Source organism: Perognathus longimembris, chromosome 23 (assembly GCF_023159225.1).
Source record: "Perognathus longimembris pacificus isolate PPM17 chromosome 23, ASM2315922v1, whole genome shotgun sequence".
NCBI classification, from domain to species: Eukaryota; Metazoa; Chordata; class Mammalia; order Rodentia; family Heteromyidae; genus Perognathus; species Perognathus longimembris.
Genome location: NC_063183.1, coordinates 5,933,807 through 5,952,154, shown reverse-complemented (window position 1 = coordinate 5,952,154; position 18,348 = coordinate 5,933,807). Strand labels below are relative to the sequence as shown.

The following is an 18,348-nucleotide window of genomic DNA, read 5'->3' as shown; positions in this document are numbered from 1 at the left end:
GGCAAGCACTCTTGCCACTAGGCCATATTCCCAGCCCCCAGCCCTTTCTTAATCATTCTTGGTGTTACACTTTTAGTACTTGGGCTCAGGGTTTGAAGCCAGCCAGAGTACAAAAGTCCATGAGACTCTTATCACCAATTAAGCACCAAAAAGTGGTAGAATTCAACCTTGAAACAAAAATCTCAGAATTAGTAGCAAGGCCTGAGTTCAAGCCCCAGTACTGGCATACCCCCCCCCCAAGGGCAGGGGGTCGGGGGCACATCAAATGGTTGAGTTCCTTCTAACAAGTGTGAGATCTTGAGTTCAAACTCTGGTACTACCTATAAAAAGCAAAAGAAAGAACAAAGGAGCCTAGGCAGCTGGGGAGCTACCACAAGTACGGGAGAGACTCTGTTGAATGAAAGGCACACGGGGCCCCAACCACTAAAGTACTGTCTCTATCCCCCAGCCTCACTCTTCTTCTCCCAGCCCCCTCAACCCTGTTGAAGGGAAATGGGGCCCTGCCACCTGTAGAGTCCCCTGGGGTTCCCCCAAGACAAACAGGAAGCCACAGCCCAGTAAGACAGGCCTGGGAATCAACTGAGAAAGTAAAACAAGTCTCTTGGGTCACTGGACCATTTCCCTGAGTGCCTTCAGCAGTGAATCCAGGGACAAGCATGAACGTATACACCTATGTGTGCACATGTATGTACATCATGAGTGTATACACATGTATGTAATACAGATGAATGCACACGCTCCAGGGGACTTCTTATTCTCTGCACCACCAACTCAATGTGTGACTTTGGGCCCCATTTTCCCCTTCATTTTTTCCACTTCCCATCCCTTTTCTGTCTTTTTGTGTCAGTACTGGGGCTTGAACTTAGACCCTTGTGCTTGGCTCACTTGTTTGCTCACAGTTGTCACTCTACCACTTGAGACAGGCCTCCAGCTCAGTTTTGGGGGGAGAGAGTCTTTTGGGACTACTGGCTTTGAACTAAGACCTCCTGAGTAGCAAGGATTACAGGCAGGAGTCACCGGTGCCCGACCTCAATTCTCTATTTCTCTTTTCTTTTTCATTTTTTATGGTGCTGGTCCTGAGACTTGAACTCAGGGCATGGCTGCTGTTCCTAAGCTTTTTTGCTCAAGGCTAGTACTCTACCACTTGAGCCACAGCTCCACTTGTGGCTTTTTGGTGGTTAATTGGAGATATGAGTTTCATAGACATTCTTGCTCAGGCTGGTAGGAACCATGATCCTCAAATTTCAGACTCCTGAGTAGTTTAAGATTACAGGCATGAGGCACTAGCACCTCACTCAATTTCCCTATTTCTGTGTTAATTTCTTCTATAACAGAAACAGGGGCTTCCTGGGGAACTGGGGAACAAAAGGGACATTCATCATTAGTCATTTCTAATGACCACTGCAAAAGAGGGAGAGTAGTTCCTGCCTTCTTAAACACCTGCCCACCCCTACCAGAATCATCTGATTTATCTCCAGAATAATCTCCAGGTTCTCCTATCATGTCTAGTTTATAAATCTCACCCAGGATTTTAAACCCAGTCAAGCTGGCTTGAGCGTTTAACTATTGCCCAATACTGTAGTTCATTAACTGAAGGCCTACTATGTGCTGGGTGCTAGGCTTGAACTTGTGTATTGTCCCTGAACTTATTTTGCTCAAGGCTAGTGCTCTACCACTTGAGCCAGAATGCCATTTCTGTAGTTTATTGGAGATAAGAGTTTTGCAGACTTTGCTGCCCTGGCTGGCTTCAAACTATGATCCTGAGATTTCAGCCTCCTGAAATCTCCCAGCATGGGAGCATGGGAGCATGGGAGCATGAGCTCCCAGCTCCCAGCTTGAGGACCGAGGTTTGAAGCCAACCCTGACAGGAATGTACATATGTCCATGAGACTTTTTTTTTTAAATAGGAGACTGAAACTCAAATTCAGTATCTGACACTTTAGCTCACTGGCTGGCACTCTACCACCTGAGCTTTGCCCCCAACCCCTGTGAAACTCTTATCTCCAATTAACCACCAACAAGCTGGAAATGGAGCTGTGGCCCACATGGTAGAGTGCCAGCCTTGAGAAAATAAAATAAAATAAAATAAAACAAAAAACTAAGCGATCAGGGCCCAGATCCTGAGTTAAAGCTCTTGTAATGGCACCAAACAAAAACAAATCCGTGCTACACACTGAGCTCTGTGGGCACTGCGCACAACACACTGTAGGGTCTATGGTCATCTCTACCCCAGGGCTCCTTTTTAGCAGAGAAGCAGTCATATATATTTCACAAGGAGATAAGTGTGGTGTGAAAATAAAACTGCATAGCAGATGCAAGTTTTGTGGGTCTGGAGGGGGCGCCTGGAGGAGGTCTAGGGTGTGACCACCCCTTCCTTGCTGGAGGACTGCCCTGCCTCCCCCCACACACACCCATGGTTCATTGCCCACCAAGGTCCCTGCCTGCCCCAGCATCCCATCCCCTGCGCAGTGAAGCCGGTGCCCCAGGAGCCTGGCCACCATGCCACCTCCTCTCCTCCTCTTCTTTCTCCTCTTCCTCGCCCTCTCAGGAACCAGGCCTCAGAAACCAGTGTCGGTGGAGGTGGAAGGTATTTCCAGAAAACAGGAAACAGAAGGAGTTGGGGCTGGAAGCCTGGGTTCCGGGTAGCTGCAGTGTAGTGGCTTGCCGTCTCTCTGCCTCCATTTTCTTCTTCGTGAAGTTCAGGGAAGGGTTGGAAGGAGTCTGGGATCATATACTCCTTCCTTGTGGGGGGTCTTTGGTTTATGAGGAGGGAGGGGGCTGTGGCTTCTCTCTCTTTCTCCCCACAGAGGGATACGAGGCTGTGCTGCCCTGTCTCCAGAATTCCTCAGACACCCCCTCTGAGCAGCTGGCCTGGTATCGGGGGAACGAGTCTACACCCTTCTTAGAGCTGAGCTTGGGGTTACCAGGCCTGGGCATCCGAGTAGGGCCCATGGGCACCCTGCTTCTCGTCTCCAACATCTCGGAGCAGATGGGTGGCATCTACCTGTGCAAGGCAGGCCCTCGCTCCCAGGATGCCTGGCAGCCTGGCGGGGCAGTGAGCGTGAAGGGCAGCGGTGAGGGCTGGGCTGGGCCAGGGAATTGGTTGGGATGAGGGGATACTGTGGCCTGATGACCAAATGGAGGTCTAGAGGGAGGGGTGGGAGGGAGCAAGGGACCAGCAAGGAGCTGGCCCTAACTAGCCGACTCCTGGAACTTTCTGACCCAATTTCTTAACTCTCTCTCTTCTGTCTCGAGTCTCTGGTCTTGATTTTCCTCCATCTTTTTGGGTGTCTTATCTCTTTCCTTCTCTCTCTGTGGTTCTGGGTCTCTCTTCAGGGGAGCTGTTCCGTTGGAATGCTTCAGACTTAGGTGACTTGAACTGTGGACTAAAGAACCGGTCCTCAGGGGACACCAGGCTCTCTTCTGATTCGCCCATCAGCCCCTTGCTGTATGTGTGGACTGAGGACCAAGCCAAGGTCCAGAGGACAGAGCTTGTGTGTGACCCACCAAGGGGCCCACAGAACCAGAGCTCTAGCCAAGGTAAAGTGACACCTGGGGAGACGCCAGGAAGTCAAGATAGGGAGGGAGGGATGGTGACGGGAAACTAAGGGTTTGGGGGGATGACACCTCAAAGATGACATTCCTTTTCCCTTGTTTCTTTCCTGCCCCAGACCTCAGTGTGGCCCCTGGCTCTACGCTCTGGCTGTCCTGTGGAGTATCCCCTGCTCCTGTAGCCAGAAGCTCTATCTCCTGGACCCTTGTGCGCCCGGAGAAGTCTAACATCCCATTGCTGAGCCTAAGCCTAGGGGAACATCTCCCAGCCAGAGAGCTAGGGCTCCAGGGGTCTCTTCTTTCACTACCTCAGGTCACAGCTAAAGACGCTGGTACTTACTATTGTCTCCGTGGCAGCCTGACCAGGCAGATGCACGTGAAGGTCACAGCCCGGCCAGGTAGAGTTTGTCCCCATTGTGAGCCATCTGTGTGGGGCACCGGAGGAACTGGATGCCAGTCAGTTGTAGATCCCTGATGTGATCCATAGGGACCAGCCTGAGGAGGACCCTCTGAGCTCCTAACTGATACGCTGAGCACAGACTCCAACTCTTTCCTCCTTGCTTCTGAGAACCAATTTTTCTGGGTCTTTTCCTGCCATTGGATGCTACTTCCTGCCAGCTTTGGTCTTCCTCTGTGACTCCTCACTGTTGGAGCCCTGAGTCCTCTTCTTACCTCTGCCCACACCCCCCCCCCCTTTGCTAGTACTGAGCTTTGAACTCAGGGCCTCTCATGCTTGCTTGGCTTTCTTGCTCATGACTAGATTTCCACTTCCATTCATTGGAGACCATTGTCTGAGATCTGTCTGTCAGTATGCCTTCAAGTCTCAGCCTCCTTATTAGCTAGGATTGCAGGCATGAGCACCAGCCTCTGGCTTCCCTTGAGTTCTTGAGGTTGGAGAGTAGGATGCAGCGTGGGGACCTGGTCTGATGACACCTTCTCCTTAGTAGTATGGCGCTGGCTGCTGAAGTCGGGTGGCTGGATAATCCCAGTTGTGACTTTGGTTTATCTTATCATCTGCCTGGGTTCTCTGGTGGCTTTTCTTCATCTTCGAAGAGGTGAGCTATGTCTTTCAGTTTGCCCAAATCCTACTCTCTTCCTTAGGATAAACCCACACTGGCCACTCTGGCCACCATTTTTCTCCCCTCCCACTCCTCCTTTCATGTCCCACACCCTGTCCCCCTACTCATCTCATGCCCCTCAAACTTCCCAAGCCACCTGGGACTCCCACAGACATCTCCTTCATTGGCCCAAGTGCTCTCCCTAGCACCCCTTAAACCTTCCCCTGTCAGGAAGGGCCTCTTCTGATCACTCTTTAATCTCTGCAGTCCTGATCCGGAGTAGGAAGAGAAAACGAATGACTGATCCCACTAGGAGGTAGGTAATGCAGCAGGGTACCCAGCTGTTCCCCCCCCCCCCCCCATCCTCTGCACTTATAATTTCCTTGGCAGGTGGGTTTGGGGGATGGTGAAAATCCTGCCCAAGTTCAAAGCCCAGTTCCAAAGCGACTTTCCCGGCTAAGACGTCCTTCGAGGGATCCCAGATTCTTCTCTGGAGGCCGTTGCATCACAGATCGGGTCACTTTGACGACTAACCTGTGGGGACAAGACTCAAATCTTGAGTGTGTCCCCAGGTCTCTTCTAGGCCTAGCTTCCCAATGCACCTTCCTTTCTCCCGCCAGATTCTACAAAGTGACACCTCCCCCGGGAAACGGGACTCAGAATCAGTATGGGAACGTGCTCTCCCTTCCCACTCCAGGTGCTGGCGCCGGTAAGATGTTTCCTAAGGCCTCCTACTCAAGCCCGCCCCTCCAGCCTGTAGCCCCGCCCCTGAGTTAGAGCCCTGCCCACCGCGCTCATCCCACCAATCCCGACTGGAGATCAGAAATCCTCCCAGGCGTGACTCCGCCCCCAGGGCAAGCACTGCCCCTAGAACTCGTAGCCACGCCCCCAGCACGCAGAGCCTTGGCTCCAGGTGGGGCCCAGAACTTGAGACTCCAGCCCCAGACTTGGACCTGACTCCCCTAATGGATCAGGACCAGATATCCAAACCCAGAACGTCCCCGTCCGTCTCCGACGTCCCTTTCCAACCCTAATCTTTGCCAGGACGTGTCCAGCGTTGGGCTGCAGGTCTGGGGGGCACCACCAGGTCTTTTGGAAACCTCAGCAGCGACACGCAGGAGGCTGGAACCAGGGGGTCCCGAAACCCTCCTAAAGCGGGTAAATGAAGGGGCAGTTGCTCACTTGGAGGTGTATAGTAGGAAGAGTGGACTGGGGCTAGAAGAAGGTTGTGACTCAGTTTCTCCACTCTGTCCCCCAAACCCAGGACTAGAAGAAGAGGAAGGGGAAGCCTACGAGGAACCAGATAGTGAGGAGGCCTATGAAAACGACTCCAACCTCGGGGGACAGGACCAGCGCTGCCAGGGTAAGACTGTCCCTCCCGCGGGGGGTCTTCTTCACACCTCCCCAGCTGTGGGCGGTGACACCCCCCTCCCCCAATCTGGACGCTCCTCCTTTCCCACCAGATGGCAGCGGCTATGAGAACCCTGAAGGCAAGTCCTTAGGTCCTGAGGATGAGGACTCCTTCTCCAATGGTAATTTTGGTGAGGGGGGTCCTTGTGGGGCCACCTATGTCTCTGTGAGGTCCCTGGGCTGGCACAGATGGTGTCCAGAGCTCTTTTCCTTCTTGGGCAGCAGATTCTTACCAGAATGCAGATGAAGAGCTGGTCCAGCCAGTTACCAGGACAACAGGTAGGTGTAAGGTTAGAATCCTAGCAAGACTGGCTGGTGGCAGCAGGAACAGTGACTACCCTCTTCTTCTTCCAGACCTGCTGAGCCCCCATGCTGCCTGGAACCCCAGCCGAGATGCAACCTCCCTTGGTGAGAGATGCTCAGGCTCTGCTTGATCCTTCTCTCAACTGTGACATCAGGCCCTATCTTGAACTGATGACTCTGACCCCAAACTCAAGCCTGACTCTGACCTTAAATTTTCATTTGTTTTGTCAGGTTTTCTTCTGTGTTGAGTCAGGGTCTTGCTGGCCTGGAAATTTTGCTCAGGCTGGCTTTGAACTTGTAATTCTTTGACCTCAGTGTCTCTGGTGGAGATTTGAGGTTTCATTCTTTGTGCCAATGGTGGTGGGACTTGAATTCAACGCCTCATGCTCTTGGTTCAAAGCTGGATCTTTTCCAGTTGAATCACACTACTTCTGGGTTTGATTCTTCACTCTAATCTCAACACTGATCCCATCACCAAGCCAGACCCTACAGTCTTCACACCACCCCTAACCTTCTGACTTCCATTTCACCCTGGTCCCTGTGCAGACGTGTGTGTGTGTGTGTGTGTGTGTGCACGTGTGCATGCATGCTGGTCCTGGGGCTCAAGCTCAGAACCTGGGTGCTGTCCCTGAGCCTTTTCACTCAAGGGTGGCACTCTTATCACCTGGGCCACAGCTTCACTTCTGGCTTTTTTGTACTTATTTGGAAATAAGAATCTCATAGACTTTCCTGCTGGAGCTGGCTTTAAACCTTGATCCTCAGATTTCAGCTTCCTGCTGCATAGCTAGGATTGTAGATGTGAGCCATGGGGGCCAGGTCCCAGGTCAACTTGAACCTTGACCCTCGCTGTCTCTGTAACTACCTCATCACTGTGGCTTTGACTCTTTCCAGTTCAGTTCTTGACTCTTTCTGTGATCCTGGCCATAACTTGATCATACTTGGCCCTGGCCTTCCAACGAAGCAGCATCCCTGATTCAGTGCTGATCTAATCTCTCCTCTGGTTCAACATGGGTAGGAAAGTTCTCACCTTCCCACACCCTCAGACTCCTTCCTTATGCTAGGTAGCAGTCCCCTTCCCCAGGTACCCATACTAGCTTCTAGAGTCTCCAATTCTCTATCCCCTACCCAAATAGGGTCACAGTCCTACGAGGACATGAGAGGGATCCTGTACACAGCCCCCCAGCTCTACTCAATTCGGCCTGGTCCCAATCATGAGGAAGGTGGGTGTTTCTATCTTTGTCCTTAGTTGTCCTCTGGGCTGCTTTCCTTCTCTGCCTCCTTCCAGCCCTACCTATGTCTTAACTGTTCCGTGTTGTCCCCAGATGCAGATTCTTATGAGAACATGGATAATCCTGATGAACCAGAACCAGTGTGGGGAGGAGGGCGTCACATGGGGGCCTGGAGTACCAGGTGACCCCCACCCCAGATGAACAGGTAAACCAGAAACTGCCCTGAGGAAACGGGGAGCAGGAGGGAAATAAGGAGGAATGACAATAGGATGCTGGCTTTGTGGGGGTGTGGGGGTGGTAGGACTTGGTAGGCTGGGCTTAGGTCTCTCTCCTTTTCCATGTCTTCTTCTACATAGCCTGGGCTTCCTCATTTCTTAAGATTCGTACCTGACTCTGAAATCCCGTGAGCCTCAGCTGATGGTGTCAACGTCTGAGCCTCAGTGCTTCTGTGTGTGTGTGCTCAGCAAGTGGAACATCCTTCCCACCTCTCTTGCTTTCCCCAAATAAATCCAATGAGATCCTCTAAACCTATGACACAGTGGCCTGTGTGGGAGGGGAAGGAAGAGTGACACTGTGTATGCTGTGGCCCCCTCCTGCGTCCCCCCCCAGGAGGGAGGGATGTGTTCCACCTGAAGAGATGCTTTTCCCACCTGTGGCCTGCTGTGCCTTTCCCTTTCCCTCACTTGCCTCCCACCCCTGACTCTAACATTTTCTGTGTCCCTACCTCCCAGTGGTTCAATCATGTTTGTTTTGGTTTGGTTTGGTTTTTGGCCAGTCCTGGGCCTTGGACTCAGGGCCTGAGCACCATCCCTGGCTTCTTCCCTCTCAAGGCTAGCACTCTGCCACCTGAGCCACAGGCACCCCTTCTGGCCGTTTTATATATATGTGGTGCTGGGGAATCGAACCAAGAGCTTCATGTGTAGGAGGCAAGCACTCTTGCCACTAGGCCATATTCCCAGCCCTCAATCATCTTTGTTGATTCCCCTAGAAGGAGGAAGCAGGGCAGGAACTGGCAGCCTAGAGTATACCCTTAGCATCACAGGATATTTATTGAGCATCAACTATATGCCAAATAAGCACTTACCTCAGTTTACTCAATCCTCACAAAAACCTCACAGGGTTACCGATCACTTACTCTGTACCATACATGCATATCTTACATATATTTGTGTGATATTATAAAATATGCACTTGTACATATGGATATATTTGTTGCCAGTACTGGGGCTTGAACTCAAGGTCTTGTCCTTGTCTCTTTTTTCTACTCAAGGCTAGAGCCCTACCACTTGAGCCACAGCTCCACTTCAGGCCTTTGGTGGTTAATTGGAGAGAAGAGTCTCACAGACTTTCCTACCCGAACTGCCTTTGATCCTCAATTGTCAGATCTCAGCCAACTGAGTAGCTAGGATTGCGATTGTGAACACCAGTGCTTGGCTTGTTCATATTCTTGATGATGGCTAGTCTGACTGGATTCTTCATGTATTTATCAGCCATGTGTACTTCTGAGCAGTGTCTGTTTAACTTCACTTCCTGGTTATTAACTGTGTTATTGATTCTTTAGAGTTTTAGCTTTTTTAGCTCCTTATGTATCCTGTTGTGGGTTTGTTTTTTTTTTTGTGTGTGTGTGTGTGTCTTAGAAAATACTTCTTTATCACTGAACAGTTAAGATTTACTTTCTCTATTGACGTTAGCAGTATATGCCAGCCCTTATTCTAAGTGCTTTTATGGGTAGCATCTAGTTTTATGTTTACAACAAAAGGGAAAAAGGTAGCCTAAAATTTACAGCTGAAGCTGAGGCAAGGAGAAATTAAACACCTACTTTAATTAATGACAGATCTAGCAAAGAAGATCTGCTGACTCTATTTCCCCAGTTATAAAGGAGCATTAGGGAGGAGTGGAGTGTATGTAGTTCTATTTTATTTTATTTTATTTTTATTTTTTATTTTTTTGGCCAGTCCTGGGCCTTGGACTCAGGGCCTGAGCACTGTCCCTGGCTTCTTTTTGCTCAAGGCTAGCACTTTGCCACTGAGCCACAGCGCCCCTTCTGGCCGTTTTCTATATATGTGGTGCTGGGGAATTGAACCCAGGGCTTCATGTATACAAGGCAAGCACTCTTGCCACTAGGCCATATCCCCAGCCTTTATTTTATTTTTTTGAGACAAGATGTTGTTGTAATTTGCAATCCTTCTGCCTTAGTCTCAGAGTGCCGGCATTAGAAGCACATACCATCATACCCCATACTTTGTAACACAGTGAATTCTCCTCTGGATTCATGGTCTCACTGTGGAAGGTTTCCTTGGCTTTTTTTGTGTGTTTCTCCTGCCTGTGAGAGCCCTTTGGAATTCCTTGTCCCCACTGCTGTCCCTGGGAGCTGGCTTCCTTTGGCTTCTGCTTCAGTCTTACTGGCTACACAGGTTTCTGACAGTTTTATTTATGAGTTTCTCAAAGCAGGTTTTCCCACTAGAGGTTTGGGCTGCATCCAGGCTCCAAATTCCATGAGAACCTTGGGAACCTTGCCTGTAATTGCTTTTTCTACCCATAGACTGTCCAGAGTTATTCTTATGTTGTACACCAGGGTCTGGGAATTATTTTTTTTCCCCTCCATCATATCCCCACAAGAGAGCTTGCTGTCTCTCTCTATGCCCAGCTTTGCACGGGAATCCCACTTCCAGCCCTGCCTTGACCTCCTTTCCCAGATGGGCATTAAAATGCTAGTCCTAGGTCCAGGCATTGGTGGCTCACACTTGTCATCCTAGCTACTCTGGAGGCTGAGATCTGAGGATCAAGGTTTGAAGCCAAGCTCAGGCAGGAAAGTCTGTGAGGTACTTATCTCCAGTGAGCCACCAAAACCAGCAATGTAGCTGTGGCTCGAGTGGTAGACCATCAGCTTTGAGCAAAAAAGCTAAGGGATAGCACTCAGGCCCTGAGTTCAAGCCACACACACACATACACACACGCACACACACACACACACACACACAATGCCAATCCTCTTGACCTCATACTTCCTAACACCCTATTACGGTGACTTTGATTTCTTCCTTTGTTTCTAGCATCAAGAAGATTCTATTTGTTTTTGAGTTCAAAGTTCAAGTATTCCTGGGGGGCTTAAACTCTGGGCCTGAGCACTGTCCCTGGCTTCTTTTTGCTCAAGGCTAGCACTCTGCCACTTGAGCCACAGCGCCACTTCTGGCCGTTTTCTATATATGTGGTGCTGGGGAATTGAACCAAGGGCTTCATGTACAGGAACAAGTCAAACACTCTTGCCACTAGGCCATATTCCCAGCCCTAGTTTTTGTTTTTTTAAAGCCACAAACTGGCTGGGCACTGGTGGTTCATGCCTGTAATCCTAGCTACTAGAAGGCTGAGATCTGAGGATTGTAGATCAAAGCCAGCTCAGGCAGGAAAGTCTCTGTGAGACTCATCCTCAATTAACTACCAGAAAACCAGAAGTGGAGTTGTGGCTCAAGTGGTAGAGAGTTATCCTTGAGCTGAAGAGCTCAGGGACAGCGCCCAGGCTCTGAGTTCAAGCCCCATGACTGACAAAAAAAAAAAACCCCACACACACACACAAAAAAAAACACGCCATAAACTGGTGGCTCCTGCCTGTAATCTTTGGGAGGCTGGGATTGAAAGGACTGAGGTTCAAGGTTAGCCTTGGCAGACAATTGAGACCCTTTCTCAGCCACTAGCATACATGAGGCCCTGGGTTCAATTCCCCAGCACCACATATACAGAAGAAGCTGGAAGTGGTGCTGTGGCTCAAGTGGTAGATGCTAGCCTTGAGCAAAAGAAGCCAGGGGGCTGGGGATATGGCCTAGTGGCGAGAGAGCTTGCCTCGTATACATGAGGCCCTGGGTTCGATTCCCCAGCACCACATATACAGAAAATGGCCAGAAGTGGCGCTGTGGCAAAGTGCTAGCCTTGAGCAAAAAGAAGCCAGGGACAGTGCTCAGGCCCTGAGTCCCAAGCCCCAGGACTGGCAAAAAAAAAGAAAAAAGAGTTGGAGCCTTCATTCAGATGTAGAACACCCACCTACCAACATGAATCTACCAACATGAATCCCTGTGTTCAAACCCTACTACTGCTAAAAAGAAAAACTGGCTACAGGGGCAGAGGGAGCAGGTATTCATCAGTGGTAGAGTACTTGCTTCATGAGTAAGTCTGGGTTCCATACCCCAGCACCATAACAACGAACAAAAGACACTCATTATATTTTGCTTAATGTATGTTTATGTTTGAATTTTTTTTTTCTTGAATTGGAGGTGAGTCCCAGGACTTTCCTGCCTGTGCTGACTTTGAACTGCGACCCTCAAATCACAGCCTCCCCAGTGTCTGGCCATATAAGACAGATTAACAGACCAAAGGAAAAACTTGTGTACATATATATGAGAGTGGCTTCATAGGAAGCCATAAAGGATGAGGCAGGCAGTTGACTTGATATTTTATTCAACCACAATAAGGAGCAATGACTCGGGGGTTATAGGGGTGAGGTGGTGATCAGCCATAAATCTATTGCCATAAAAGGGAGAAAGCCTCTGCTTGCTTCTGTTTACTCTTCTAATGTGTGTTTCCTCCACAGATTGAATTTCTTTTACAGAAAGTCAGCTTTCCAGAGCTGCAAATATGATGGCATTTCTCACCATGGCCATCTCAGAATATGCCAAGCAGCATGATACAGGGAGCTGTATTGGGGGCGGTGTGTTTTGGTCTCCCTGTCAGTATCTTTGGGACAGCCTGGTTTGAAGGGCTCCTGGGGCTGGGAAGTCCTTGGAGTCTCCTTTGTCTCAGCCTAGTGTCTATTCTCAGACACTGCTCAGAAGTACACATGGCTAATAAATACATGAAGAAATGCTTAATCTCCTTAGAGAGAGAGAGAGAGAGAGAGAGAGAGAGAGAGAGAGAGGAGAGAGAGAGAGAGAGGAGAGAGAGAGAGAGAGAGAGCCACCTGCTGGGAGCTGTGCCCTCAGTCCTGATTTGGGCTGAGTCATGGTGGGGAGCTGAAGTGGGGATTGAAGGAGTTGAGGTGGATGAAATGTCATTGTGGCTTTGCACTGGGGGTGTCTAGGGTGTGGGAGTGGTCAGAATGCTGTTCTGAGCCAGGTAGGGTGCAGTATGTAGATCTGCAATCCCAGCACTTAGGAGGATGAAGCTGGGAGATCATGAATTAGAGGTCAGTCTGGGCAAGACCCTGACTCAAAACAAAACAAATCCAACAGGAAGGTGCCATTCTGGATGGATGTGTGAGGTACCAAGTCTGGGAGCACTATGAGGAAGGAGCAGGTTTTGTTGGGTGTTTTGCTGTAGCTATTGTGTGAAGTATAGTTGGATGTCTGGTGTTGTAACTGGCACTTTTAACTGCTTTTGCTGACTCTGTACTTGAGTCCAAAAATGAATCCAAAGCTTAGCCTTCCTGCCTCCATTTTTGTTTTGTTTTGCCAGTCCTGGGGCTTGAACTCAGGGCCTGAGTACTGTCCCTGGCTTCCTTTTGCTCAAGGCTAGCACTCTACCACTTGAGCCACAGTGCCACTTCTGGCTTTTCTATATATGTGGTACTGAGGAATCGAACCCAGGGCTTCATGTATACGAGGTGAGCACTTTACCACTACGCCATATTCCCAGCCCCCCGTCTCCATTTTTATCTGTCTTTGTCTAGTCCTTGAAAGACAAGGACCTATTTGCCAGGAGCGACTGCCTCTAAAGGAAGAGAATTTCAGAAACTTTCAGCAGCTATAATAACTTCTCCAAGATTGAACTAATGATCCATGAACACACTTATGACCAGGACTGTTTATCAGGCACATCTCTCAACCTTTGCCCTTAATATTTTTGTCTCTAAAAGCTGAAGCTCACGTTTGTACTTCCAAAGTGACTGATAGGGACTCAGTTGTTTCCTTTGCATCTTCTCGCTGCTCCTTGAGCCACAAACTAAATCTCCTTTCTCTGTCCTTCACCATTACTGTCCATTTACTTGTCCTATAGAGGTAAGTTCTGCTCCCTACTCCTAGCAGTTTGGGCCCGTAATCTAAAACTCTGGTTTCAATGTGAGGTGTTAAGAGGTAAAATAGGAACTATGAAATGTTGTGGTGTCTGAGTTGTGTGACGCCATATGGATGGGTGTGTTGGAATATAATTAACACCCACAATCTCCCAACCCAGACACCTCACCCCAAAGGCGAGTAGCAATAGGAATTTTCAAATAGTTATTTTAGTGTATCAATGCCAGGGTCTGAACTCAAGATCTCCAGCTCTTGTTCTAATTATTTGCTTGAAGCGGGTGCTCTCTCACTTGAGCAGTGCCTCTAGCTCAGCATTTTGTTGGTTAATTGGAAACTTTTCTGGCAGAGCTGGCTTGAAGCCATGGTACTTCAGGGTGAAATAAGGAGACTGAATCTAAGTAACATGTCTTGTTCCTTACTGCCATCCTGATGACTTGCTGGGTGGTGGGAGCTTTTCACTCAGCTCAGGAAAAGTCTAGAGGTGAGATAGGCCATTCATTGAATTCAGATGTCATGCTGTTTGGCCCCAGGAAAGCTATGCTATTATCCCCCCTGGATGGTTTATTTGCTCAACCCTGACTATTCCCCTATTTGGGAAGTTTTGTTTGGACTTGAGTGCTTCCCTAGAAGGAAGGTTTTGCTTGTACCTGAGCATTTCCCTATATGCTCTGCTTTTGTTGGGTTTGGGTCTCCACCCCAAATAGGTGGTTTTTGTCTTTAAAAGCTTTTGTGCAAGCTCCATTCTGGGCTGCTGGTCTTTGAGATAGGAGTCCCACCTCCTGTCACTAGCTCTCCAATAAAGACTCCCAATTGGATCTCTCAAGACGTGGTTTCTGTTTCTCTTGACTGAATTCCCATGCAACAAGGACAGCCTCCTGAGTAGTTAGGATTAGGAAAACTTTATTTTTATTTATTTTGCCAGTCCTGGGCCTTGGACTCAGGGCCTGAGCACCATCCCTGGCTTCTTTTTGCTCAAGGCTAGCACTCTGCCACTTGAGCCACAGCGCCACTTCTGGCCATTTTCTATATATGTGGTGCTTGGGAATCACGTACTGGAGGCAAGCACTCTTGCCACTAGGCCATATTCCCAGCCCCTGAAAACTTTATTTTTGAATAAGCACTAAACCTGAGTTGAGTGGAACTCTTCCTATCCACACCGGTCAGTGCTTGGGGTGGGGGAGGAACCGTAAAGCCTCAGATAGATGTAATTGGGCAGTTTCTAAAACAATTTCTACTAGGCCTTAGGACTACAATTCCCAGGATGCCTCGCTCTTCAACAAAAGAGGAGGAAGTCGGATCTCTTCTCCCGCTCCCCCTCCCCCCGAGTAGGCGGGTCGAAGCGAGGCAGCCCAGCCAATGAGTGGATCTTACGGAATAGAAACCTTCTTGATTGTACCGCAGCGATTGGAATCTTTGGCGCCTTTGTTTCAGTGGGGCGTGAGTGATGGGCAAGTAGGCTGTCCAATGACAGGCCGGAGAGGCGTTTCCAGAGCGTGTGGGCGGGCAGGGGCGCTCACAAGCAGGCTGTCTGTCCAATGAGAGGCTGGCGGGGGGGCTGGGCGAGGGGAGATCGGGGATGTAGCGGCTGAGGTAGTACGATGGCGGAACCGCTGAGGAGGCGAGGTCGGAGGCTCCGAGGCGGCCGGGTCGGCCGAGGGGCTCGGGGGACGCGGGGTGGTCGAGGTCGGCCTCCCGACGTCCAGCGGCCTCCGGTCCGGCATACTCTGGACCCAGTGTTTGTGGACTTGGTCAGCGACAGCGATGAGGAGCCGGCGGGGGGTCTCGGCGGAGCCGGTGGCGGTCCCGCCCGCGGAGCCCGCAGAGCCCCCGGGGCCGGCCGCACGCCGACCCGACAGCGACAGTGACAGCGAGGGCTCGGCCCTCGGACAGTGGTCCGGCGGCGGCGGCGGCTGCTGCTGGACCCCGGGGAGGCGCCCGTGGTTCCCGTGTACTCCGGGAAGGTGAGCGTGGGAGGCCAGGCCGGGGCTGCCCCAGAAGGTCCGGGGCGCGGATTTCGGGAGCCCTGAGCCCCGAGATTCCGGGTTCGGCCCTGGGTGGGAGGGCGTGGGCTGACACAGCCGGGCCGGGGCGTGTGGGGAGGCCCTGGGGATAAAGTGTGAGGTAAAGCCGATCTGTAGCCTGGGGGCATCGGCAGGCAGGCCGAGCTCTTCGGGGTGCTTTAGGATTCCGGGGGCCCCAGGAGAACCTGTGGCTGGGATTTGGGAGCATTCTGACAAGGAAGATAAGGAATGGGGTGTTGACGGGGGAGCTGGGATCCATGGAGATCCGGAATGGTGGTGTTGGGCGGGTCTAAGGGAGCTAAAGGGTCCCTTCGGTGCTGGGGTTTGGGGGCGGGGGGGTGGTGGGTGGGGGTGGGAAATAGCTCTCACTCAGGAGCAAAGAATTAAGCCGGTGTCTTCAGAGATCCTCAGGGAAAGGGGATGGAGGGAAGGGTCGACAGCGTGGGGTTCCGAACTCCTGAGCACCACCGAGAAGGTTGAGGTGACCTCATCCTTAGGCAGGATTTAGAGCTGATGTTAGGGAAGAACCACCTCCAGTTTTTCTGATCAGTCCCGGGAAGACTTCGGGTTGACACTCTCCCCTCTTTAAAAAAAAAAATGCTTTTTCATATAAAAATAATGTTGATTGATGTTTTGTTGATCAGAAAAATCAGCGAGGTTACCGAAAAATATTGCAACCTAATAAGAAATATATAACGTTCTTAATAAAATTTTATTGTTATTACTAAGGTGTTATACAGAGGGGTTACTATTTCATGAGTCAAGTCATGAGTACATTTCTTTTTTGGACCATGTCACTCCTTTGCTTTCTCCAGTTTCCCCCTCCTGTATCTGCCCAAAAGTTACATATAAATTGTATAATTTTGAGATAGAAAGCATACTAGAAATAAACTGTTTTTCTCATTTTGATGTATGCTTAGATTTATTTCAGTTGTCACTTTGATGTTGTTATTATTAAGATATAATCATACCCCCTCTGAAGCTGGGAATGGGGTTTAGTGGTAGAGTGCTTGCTTAGCATGCATGAAGCCCTGGGTTCAGTTCTTCAGTACCACATAAACAGAAAAAGCCAAAAGTGGCGCTGTAGCTCAAGTGGTAGAGGCCAGCCTTGAGCAAAAGAAGCTCAGGGACAACACCCAGGCCCTGAGTTCAAGCCCCAGGACTGACAAAAACAAATCATACTCCCTCTGTGCATCGTGTGTGTGTGTGTGTGTGTGTGTGTGTGTCAGTGTGTCAGTTCTGGGGCTTGAACTGGGTTTGGGTGCTGTCCCTGAACTCTTCAGCTCAAAGCTAGTGCTCTATTGCTTTGAGCCACAGCGCCATTTCTGGTTTTCTGGTAGTTAATTGGAGTTAAGTGTCTCATGGACTTTCCAGCCCGGGCTAGCTTTGAACCATGATCCTTAGATCTTAGCCTCCTGAGTAGCTAGGATTACAGGTGTGAGCACCTTTTTTTTCTTTTTTTTTTTTTTCTGGCCAGTCCTGGGCCTTGGACTCAGGGCCTGAGCACTGTCCCTGGCTTCTTTTTGCTCAAGGCTAGCACTCTGCCACTTGAGCCACAATACCACTTCTGGCCGTTTTCTATATATGTGGTGCTGGGGAATCGAACCCAGGGCTTCATGTATAGGAGGCAAGCACTCTTGCCACTAAGCCATATTCCCAGCCCACTGGCACCCATTTTATACACCACTTTAATAATAACTACAAAAATTAAAATTAAAAAATGTAATCATACTGTGGAGTTTGGCAACAAGTCCATCACTTAAGTTACTTAATATTCATTGAACATTCTCTCCATGTCAAGATTCATTAATTGCCGACACTAAGTGCTGGCAGTTAATCACCAGAAAACTGGAAGTGGTGCTGTGGCACTAGAGTGCTAGTATTGAGCTGAAGAGCTCAGGGACAGTGCCCAGGCCCAGAGTTCAAGCCCCAGGACCCCCCCCCCAAAAAAAAATAGACTCATTCTTTTATTATGGGCACAAATGGATACTTATATATTAAAATTGAAAAAGGCATTATTATATATAAAAGACTATAAAATGCCTTTTGTAAGTACTAGAATTGCTATAGTAATACTCCCTGCTTTGTCTTTGCAGGTACAAAGTAGCTTCAACCTCATCCCAGATGATGCCTCCCTCCTGAAACTCTACCCTGCAGGGGCGGAAGAAGGTAAGCAGATTTCTAAGGAGACTTCTGGGATCTACATCCCTGCAGGCAGTTCTATACTACAAGCCACACTCCCCAGCTCATTGTGTCTTCTGGCAGGCCCATGCTTATAATCCTAGCTACTTGAGAGGCTGAGGTCTGAGGATTACTGTTTGAAACCAGCTCTAGGAGACAAAGAGATGGCATGCAGCTTAAGAGGTAAAGGGCCTGCTTTGAGTAGAAAAAAGGCAAGCAAGAAAGCCTGTTGCTAATGGTGCATGCCTGTAATCTTAGCTACTCAGGAACTTGAGATCTGAGGTTTATGGTTCAAAGCCAGCCTAGGCAAGAAAGTACATGAGACTCTTATCTCCAATTACCTACCAGAAAACCAGAAGTAGCAGCAAATTCCTGTGAACACTCTAGAGCCAGCAGGGGGTTCTTTGTGTTTTATATGGACTGCCCAGCCTTGGTCCTCCCCCAGTGATGTGATTCTTGCCACCCTTTTGTAAAAGGTAATGAATAGGAATCACGCTGGGAATATGGCCTAATGGCAAGAGTGCTTGCCTCGTACACATGGAGCCCTGGGTTCCATTTCTCAGCACCACATATTTAGAAAATTGCCAGAAGTGGT

The 18,348-nt window shown here is 49.7% G+C and overlaps 1 protein-coding gene across 8 annotated transcripts; it reads left to right on the top strand.

Moving 5' to 3' along the window:
• Positions 1 to 2,368: 2,368 nt before the first annotated feature.
• Cd19 (CD19 molecule) lies at positions 2,369 to 8,079 on the top strand. 8 transcript variants are annotated; one of them, XM_048331842.1, is made up of 15 exons: positions 2,370 to 2,587; positions 2,808 to 3,074; positions 3,337 to 3,540; positions 3,672 to 3,950; positions 4,497 to 4,607; positions 4,878 to 4,926; positions 5,231 to 5,319; positions 5,655 to 5,768; positions 5,875 to 5,973; positions 6,074 to 6,142; positions 6,246 to 6,299; positions 6,375 to 6,428; positions 7,457 to 7,543; positions 7,646 to 7,757; positions 7,932 to 8,079. In XM_048331842.1, the coding sequence occupies exons 1-14, from the start codon at positions 2,500 to 2,502 to the stop codon at positions 7,735 to 7,737; spliced, it is 1,656 nt and encodes a 551-aa protein (XP_048187799.1). In that variant the 5' UTR covers positions 2,370 to 2,499; the 3' UTR covers positions 7,738 to 7,757; positions 7,932 to 8,079. The 8 variants fall into 8 exon arrangements, with proteins under 8 accessions (XP_048187803.1, XP_048187799.1, XP_048187795.1 ...); XM_048331838.1 differs by having other exon boundaries at positions 6,243 to 6,299; XM_048331840.1 differs by having other exon boundaries at positions 6,243 to 6,299; positions 7,909 to 8,079.
• Positions 8,080 to 18,348: the final 10,269 nt, after the last annotated feature.

Coding starts and splice junctions, on each gene's coding strand:
- Cd19 (XM_048331838.1), top strand. CDS start 2,500: ATGCCACCTCCTCTCCTCCTCTTCTTTCTCCTCTTCCTCGCCCTCTCA. Junction 4,608..4,877: donor TTTTCTTCATCTTCGAAGAG/GTGAGCTATGTC, acceptor TAATCTCTGCAG/TCCTGATCCGGAGTAGGAAG. Junction 4,927..5,230: donor ATGACTGATCCCACTAGGAG/GTAGGTAATGCA, acceptor TTCTCCCGCCAG/ATTCTACAAAGTGACACCTC.